Source organism: Trachymyrmex cornetzi, unplaced genomic scaffold (assembly GCF_001594075.2).
Source record: "Trachymyrmex cornetzi isolate Tcor2-1 unplaced genomic scaffold, Tcor1.1 scaffold1458, whole genome shotgun sequence".
NCBI lineage: Eukaryota > Metazoa > Arthropoda > Insecta > Hymenoptera > Formicidae > Trachymyrmex > Trachymyrmex cornetzi.
The window spans coordinates 1-8,141 of NW_017296046.1; the positions used below are offsets into that span (position 1 = coordinate 1).

General features: G+C 32.7%; 1 protein-coding gene and 1 pseudogene across 1 annotated transcript; one reads left to right on the forward strand and one right to left on the reverse strand.

The window, feature by feature from the left end:
* Positions 1-1,839: 1,839 nt before the first annotated feature.
* Positions 1,840-3,803, forward strand: LOC108757516 (putative nuclease HARBI1; annotated as a pseudogene).
* A 435-nt stretch (positions 3,804-4,238) lies between these two features.
* On the reverse strand, positions 4,239-5,328 carry LOC108757385 (uncharacterized). Its single transcript, XM_018501957.1, has 3 exons — positions 5,102-5,328; positions 4,798-4,998; positions 4,239-4,640 (listed from the first exon to the last, which is right to left on the reverse strand). Exons 1-3 carry the CDS (start codon positions 5,303-5,305, stop codon positions 4,239-4,241), a joined length of 807 nt encoding a protein of 268 aa, XP_018357459.1. The 5' UTR covers positions 5,306-5,328.
* Between the last annotated feature and the right edge of the window lie 2,813 nt (positions 5,329-8,141).

The following is an 8,141-nucleotide window of genomic DNA, read 5'->3' on the forward strand; positions in this document are numbered from 1 at the left end:
GTGTCGCGGCCTTAACACAAACTTATTCTCTGTTATAATTTATTAGTACAATAGGTGCGTTCGGGGAGACGCTATTAACGCTATTTCTGTCATTCTATCCTTGTTTTTTACGTCTAATAAACACAAAGATAGAATAAGGGCCACTTTCAGGGCCTCTTTCATCAACTCCGATTAACTAATTATAGCGTATTCAATTTAATGACTCGACCCGACTCCGAGTCAGTAGTCTGTTCTGTTTAGCTACAAAAGAAGAGCTAAATTGTGTAAGAAATGCAGCTAAAAAGAACAGACTGTTGACTCAGAGTCGGATCGAGTCAGTAATCGAATACGCTATAAGACTTTAGAGGTTAAGATATCTGTCATCTCCACTCGGTACAGCGCTATGTATACTCAGGGCCATTTTTATCAAGCTCAGTTAACTTATAGCGTTTTCGGCCCGATCGGGTTTGCACCAACCTTGGTTGAATTAATCTTTTCTATTGGTTGACATCATACGCTCTACCAATAGGAAAGAGCACAAAACGCCATTGATCCAACCCAGGTTGGTGCAAACCCGGCTGGGCCGAAAACGCTATTAACCAGCCTAGTAACTGTAATGAAATAGAAACAGATAGAAATAGTTCTATCTCTTTCTATTTCATTACAGTTACTAGGCTGGTTAAGTAAACCGACGATGGTAGAAGTGGCCCTAATGCTGGATTCACCCTACATCCGATTTTCGTCGTACAACTCTCTTCAACCAATCAGAAAACAGAATTCAGATGATACGAAGCAAAATCCATCGGAATCCTGTTTTCTGATTGGTTGCAGAGCGTGGTACGACGCAAAACGGATGCAGTGTGAATCCAGCATGTGTCGCGGCCCTAACGTTCGATGCTCTTTTTAAGGCCGCGACACAGACTTTTGCGTAATGCATAAGGCATAACGCATAAAGGCTATCACACCTGAAATGCATAACAGAGCATAAGCATAACATAAGACTGCTGGACCAATGAGCATCTAGCATAATGTCGCCGTATTGATTTACATAAGATGTTCGTTGGTTTACCCTGGATCTACAATAGATTTTTAAGCTTTAAGCCATAAGGAATGGACGAATCACAATCAATTATTCTCCTTGCATTCGACTGTAGTTGGTCAATTTCTTACGGCTTAAGGCTTAAAGCACCCATTATAGATTCGGACTTAGCGGCCTTATGTTATGCTTATGCTCTGTTATGCATTTCATGTGCGATAGTCCTAACGCATAGCGTACGTGTAGCAACGCACAAGCTTGTACATAGGCTTGTACTATTTGGAATGTCTCAATTAGAAATAAGATAATATTATATAATTATACATTGTATACATTATATAATTATACATTATATACATTATATACATTATACAATATCATTTTATTATATAATTTTATAAATAATGACAAATACGTCATATTCCTATCTGGGATGTCTAAACGTACTTATCTATCACACGTTTCGAGGTTACAACAGGCTAGCATGAGAGCATTCTTCGTATTCCTGCTGCTGAAGATGCTGCATAGCATAAAAAGTTCGTCTTTACGGATTTTTCGACGTCTTGTGTTTTAGGGCTCGCACACATGAAATGCATAACAGGGCCCCGATTCTCTAACTTACTCGTAAGAGAAACGTATGCGCAAACTCAGAGTTACGATCGCTTATATTTGAAACTCTATTCTCTTAACTTACATACGTATACGCATTGAAACGTATACGCAGATTTACGTATGAAATACTGCGAATGGTCCGAAGTATTCGTTTCTCGATTACGAGCACGTTTGCGAATAACTGTCAGTAGACAAACAATTTTAAACATAAAATGAACGTTTTTAATAATTTCGCTGTTGCACATGAGGCCGATAATGCACATGTTCAACAAGCTGTCGCACGGCGAAATCGTCGTGCAAGACACATAGCAGCTGATACATTTAATTTGGATGACAAAAAATTTTTAAAGTTATTTCGTTTAACGAAACCATTAGTGCGTTATCTAATAAGAGATTTAACACCATACATGAAGAAGAGGCAGCGAAGATCTATGTTGGATATTAAAACAAAAGTAAGTATAAATATAGAAATTTATGTACATAAATGGATAGAATTATATTACACGCATAAAAAAATAATTCTTTCTTCTCAGAACAATTTCTATTTCTCACAAAAAAATTAAATTGTTCTTAAAAATAGAGATATAATCTAGTATGGGCGTATATCGTATAATGAGAATATAACGCATGTCTATGCGCTAGATTTCGTCTCTATCTTCAAGAACAATTTTGTTTTTTCATTTGTGAAAAATACTATCACACAGTATTATATGTTAAAATATATATGTCCAATTATATAATATTATTAAGATATATACATGTTAGTTTAATTTTTAATTCTGGTTTATAGATATTGACAGCATTACATTTTTTTGCATATGGTAGTTATCAAACAAGTATAGGACAAAATTTGTATGTTGCTATTAGTCAATCTGAATCTAGATGTATTAATGAAGTAGTAGATGCATTAAATCAGGCAGATATAACGAACCAGTGGATTAAATTTCCCAGAATTTTAAATGAATTAAAATATTTAAGACAACAGTTAGTACATTTAATTCTTTAACAATATAATATTAAATATGTATTTTAATATTAATTTATATATTTTTTTTTCTAAACTACTATAATAAGACATTATAACACATTTCTAGATTTTATGATAGCCATAGATTTCCTGGAGTAATTGGATGCATAGATTGCACTCACGTAGCTATTTTTCCACCAAAGATTCGTGATGCTATAAATCCTGAACATTATACGTTAATAGAAAAGGATATCATTCCATAAATGTACAATTGGTAAGCGTATAATTGTTGTTCTTTTTAAGGTTAGAATTGTTATTATATCATTTGTATTAATATTATATATAATTTTTTAACTCAGGTATGTGATTGGCGTTTAAAAATATTAAATATAAATGCTCGCTACCCTGGAAGCACACACGATACATACGGAATAATTCTAATTTAAAAGTAGGAATGGAAAGAATCAACAGACAGTGGCCAAATATGACATTTTTCCTTCTAGGAATCAACACATTATATTATATATAGTATAGTATATACATATATGAGGTGTTTTTTCAAATTTCGCCCACTGAAATATAAAAAAAAATATTTTTTGATATTTTGACTCAATTTTTGATCAAGAATAGCGCTACACGATAAATGGACATTTAAGAAAATTAAGAAACACATTTAAGAAACATTCTATATTATATTAATATTTTAGAAATATATTTGTATTTTGTAATCTTGTGATATATATTTGTAACTTAAATTTTAGAAGCGTTATTAACTATTAATAATTATTAATAACAATTAATGCTTTAGGTGATTCTGGTTATCCTCTACGACCTTGGTTATTAACTCCAATCATTAATGCAGAAGTAAATAGTCCAGAAGAAAGATACAATAGGAGTCAAATGTCTTGTCGAGCTTTAATAGAACGTTGCAATGGCTTATTAAAGATGCGGTTTCGCTGTTTATTGAAACACAGAGTTTTACACTATTCACCACAAATGGCATGCAAAATTATAAATGCTTGTGCTATTTTGCACAATATGTGTATAGAAAATAATATCCCATTCCCACAATATGATGATGATTGGCAAGATGATATGTTTAATCAGTACATCGGTTATAACAATGAACAAATAGTAAATAGAGTGAATCCTGATTTGGCAGCAGGTAAACAATTGCGAAACAGATTGATTCGTACTTATTTTCGTTGATATATATATTTATATACATATACGAATGCGGAAAAGACCTTACATATAGAATATATACATTATACATTTAATGTGTAACATACATCTAATACATAATATTTAAAATGTATAACATATAATATAAAATAAAATAGTAATGTAACATACTTCATAAATTTTTTGAATCTTTTATAATAAAAAAAAAGCAGTATCACATGGAATCACAAAGAATTCTTATGCAGTCTTTACTCTGTAGAACTCAACATATAAATCATAATAACTTCTTATTTAATAATAAACATGGATATATTGACAAACTTTGAACTTATAATATTTAATATACGTAATACACATATGAGTAATAAATATTTATGCTCATATTAAATTTAAAAATAGGAACATATATAAAAATAAAACTGAAAAAATGAAAGATCTACAACGCAAGAATTTGCTGTATTATGAAGGATTGCATTTTTCAACAGCATTAACCAATCTTTTTTGAAGTCTTAACTTTCGTTTCTTCAATATTAACTTTTGGTCATAATAAGAGCTTTGGATTTGGTAAGTTTGTTTTGCTACTTCTGCCAGTATCTCTGTTGGCTGTTGTATAGATTGAACATTGTCTAACTTTTTTTCCCTTTTTTTAATTATTAGTGTAGTTGGAGAACCATTATTATCATTTTCATTTAAATTGTATGCACTATTATCAATTAATGAATTTTCTTTATCTTCATTGTTGTTTGCTTCAGTGCTTTCCATGTTAATATTGACTGCATTATTATGTTCACCAATTTGTATCAACTCTCCTACATTCTGCTGAAGATATTCCCCTTCATTTCCAATTATTTCAAAATGTATCTAATAATAAGAAGCAGAGATACATAAATTCATGCGTTCTATTATGTTATAATAAGGAATGTAAAAATAAGGCTAAAAAAGAAAGTAAAGTAAAATAGAAGAGATTGAAGAAATTAGAAAAAATCTATCAATTACAAAAATATATGTAGAATTTTACCTCAGAGTCTGATCCTATGTGAACTTCACTTTCGTTTATCTCTGTGTGTCCATTAATACTTGTGGAACAAATTAAATTTAATGTTGCTGCCTCTGTTGTACTTAATTTTAGGTTAGATTCAGTCCCTCCTCCAGTTTTATTTCGTTCTGCATTTATTTTGCTTTGCTTCATTTTACTACGAGATCGTAAATCTTGCCAGCACTAAAATATTATGATTAACATGATAATATAAGTTTTAATGTAATAGAAATTATTCGATTTATATCTATTATATGTAGTATATTAATATACGTTATATACTTACTTTCCGCCAAGATTTCCAATCTTTACTTATACCATTGCAACTATTTAAGATATCTGCTATCTTTTGCCATAAGATGGTTGCATCTTTATATGTAAAATCAACTGAAAATTTATCCGACAAGAAGCGCGGATTTTTTTCCATATATTGTAATAATAATGTTTTTTGTTCTTCGGTAACATTTGCACTGCGCTTTTTCTTATCCATTTTCGTTTTTCGCGTGAGACCTCTAAATGAGACCACTGTACTGATCTGATTATTATTAAATGACTATTTGTTACTTACTGACAAGTACTCGATGTTTTTACTACAGATAGTTAATAATCCAGTGTTGCCACGTATTCTATTCGTGCAAAAGATACGTACACGAATCTAAATACGAACGCTCGCATTGTGTCTTAAAGAATACATATCGATGATTGAACGATAAACGTATGCGTATTTGAACCATTCGTAAGTTACGTATACGCAAAGTTACGAGTAAAGGGCTTCACACATGAAATGCATAACAGAGCATAACCATAACATAAGACTGCTGGACCAGTGAGCATCTAGCATAATGTCGCCATATTGATTTACATAAGATGCTCATTGGTTTAGCGGCCTTATGTTATGTTTATGCTCTGTTATGCGTTTCATGTGTGAGAGCCCTAAGTTAGAGAATCGGGGCCCAGAGCATAAGCATAACATAAGATTGCTGGATCAATGAGCATCTAGCGTAATGTCGCCATATTGATTTACATAAGATGCTCATTGGTATAGCGGCCTTATGTTATGCTTATGCTTTGTTATGCATTTCTTGTGTGAGAGCCTTTATGCTTTATGCGCTATGCAAGATCTACAGAATGAAAAGTGGAGATGGAAATAAGGGACTCTGATTGGTTGATTCGCTTGTCTTGTGCGTTATGCAAAAGTCTGTGCTTAACGGCCATAACGATTAATAATTTCGTTTCACGGGGCAGAGCAACGCCTTTTTCCTGTAAAACTTTTATTTTTGCGTGAAAATGCATCGATCGAGTGTATTCTTTATCAAAACTCGAGGCGGACGGAGTTTTATTAGCATTTACCATATTTTTATATGTTCCTTCATTCATAAAGTAAAAGACTACTATTATAACTATGTATATATTTTGCCAAGGCATTTTATACACAAATATTTAAATTTTTATTTATGTGCATATATATACGGGGCATTCCACGTCAACGAGAGACCCCCCACCCCCAGAATTGGTTTAAACGAAAAGAGTTCTACTAAGGCTTAAAATTTAGGTAATTACATCTACTTTAAAATGCAAAGTGGCAAAATAAAAAATTCAAGATGGCGGATCCAATATGGTGGAAGAAGTATAAAAAAGTGCTTGAATTCACTTGAAACTTGTCACTCGGGTGTTTTTAAGGTCGCTAAACACGAATCTGACGTCAAATTTTCAATGTTCAAAATGGCGGATCCAATATGGCGACCGATTTTTAAAAATCATATCGAATTTAAATAAAACTTGTTACATGGGGTTTTTTGGGTTCTAATAGATTCTATAGGTATCTAATTGGTTTAAAAATTCAGGAAATTACATCTGCTCAAAAATCCAAGATGTCGAAATAAAAAATTCAAGATGGCGGTTCCAATATAATAATAATAATAATAATAATAATTAGTTTATTGCAAATCTAACAAGATTACACATTGCACAGAGTTAGGCCATACAATCTGGACAAGAAACCATGGCATGGTGATGGCCCCTTCCGCCTTTATTATTAAAATGTTAAAATTATTATCGTAATGTTTTTTATTAAATAATTACGTAACAATAATACAAGAAAGATAACACGAAGAGTTTAACATACGCCTACACACACACTCACACGCACACTCACACACGCACAAACACACCAAAAAAGTCAGTCGCGCCTAAATACTGGGAGAGATCCATAATATGGCGGAGACAGTAGAAAAAAGTGCTTAAATTCACTTGAAACTTGTCACTCGGGGGTTTTCAGGGTCGCTGAACACGAATCTGACATCAAATTTTCAATGTTCAAAATGGCGGATCCAATATTTCAACTCCTTTCCAGCCAATAAAGGCAAGACTAGAAATGTTCCAACTAGTAAAAGTAAGAACGGGTAATGGCCCAACTAGTGAAAGTAAGACACGTAGGTTCCAGCCAATAAAGGCAAGACTAGAAATGTTCCAACTAGTAAAAGTAAGAATGGGCAAAGGTCCAACTAGTGAAATTAAGACACGTAGTTGTTCCAGGCAATGAAGGCAGGGCTACTTAATGGGCTACTTAATGGGCTTAAAATAAAAATTGAAAATATAATTTAATATGACATGACATTACCATGTGGAGATATGGAATATCTTTTTATTAACAATTTTTTATTGTCCTGAACAATAAAACCATGATTTTTTAATATTTGCGGGACTGGTAGAGCCTCACTGAATCTCTTTTTTAGGAATTTTTCCTCTTTCTCATGCATTTTTCTGCTGTAGTATAAGACTGTTATACTTGTGAAATGATTTTTACTCCATTTCACAAGTTTCTCTACGGATAAAATGGCGTCAGACGGCTTAAGCAAGAGACTGTTTCGTGCAGCTTCTCGTTTAAACAACGCTCCAACACCATCTGATGCTCCTTTTCCATGTGCAGTTGCATGGACATGCCAATCAGCTCTCACTCCAAAGTCTTTCTCATGGTGAATTAAGTTCGTCATCTGGAATTTATTTTTAAAGTGTTGCTTGGCCCCATCGCTGAAATAAATAATTTTCTTGATGTCCATGTTTTTTTTTAAATAAGGAATCAACATTTTTTGGACGGTATAAACTGCAGCAGTATCATGGCGTGTACTTTCTGATAAGAAAACGAAACTCTTGTGCTTAATTTCAAAATCTTCTTTAAAATAACACACAACAGGGAAGACTGTGCATTGTGAATTATTAAAATGAAAACCTTGAGATGCATCTTGAGCAACGTATTTGTAATTTTCTACAAATTCTGCTGTGGGGACAATTCGTGTTTGCAATGTCGACCTATCAGTGCCTGCCCA

Excerpts from the sequence above, each read along its gene's own strand:
- LOC108757385 (XM_018501957.1), bottom strand. The coding sequence starts at position 5,305 with ATGGATAAGAAAAAGCGCAGTGCAAATGTTACCGAAGAACAAAAAACA. Across the intron at positions 4,999-5,101 it reads ATTGGAAATCTTGGCGGAAA|TGCTGGCAAGATTTACGATC; the intron begins GTAAGTATATAA and ends ATAATATTTTAG. Across the intron at positions 4,641-4,797 it reads ACATAGGATCAGACTCTGAG|ATACATTTTGAAATAATTGG; the intron begins GTAAAATTCTAC and ends TCTTATTATTAG.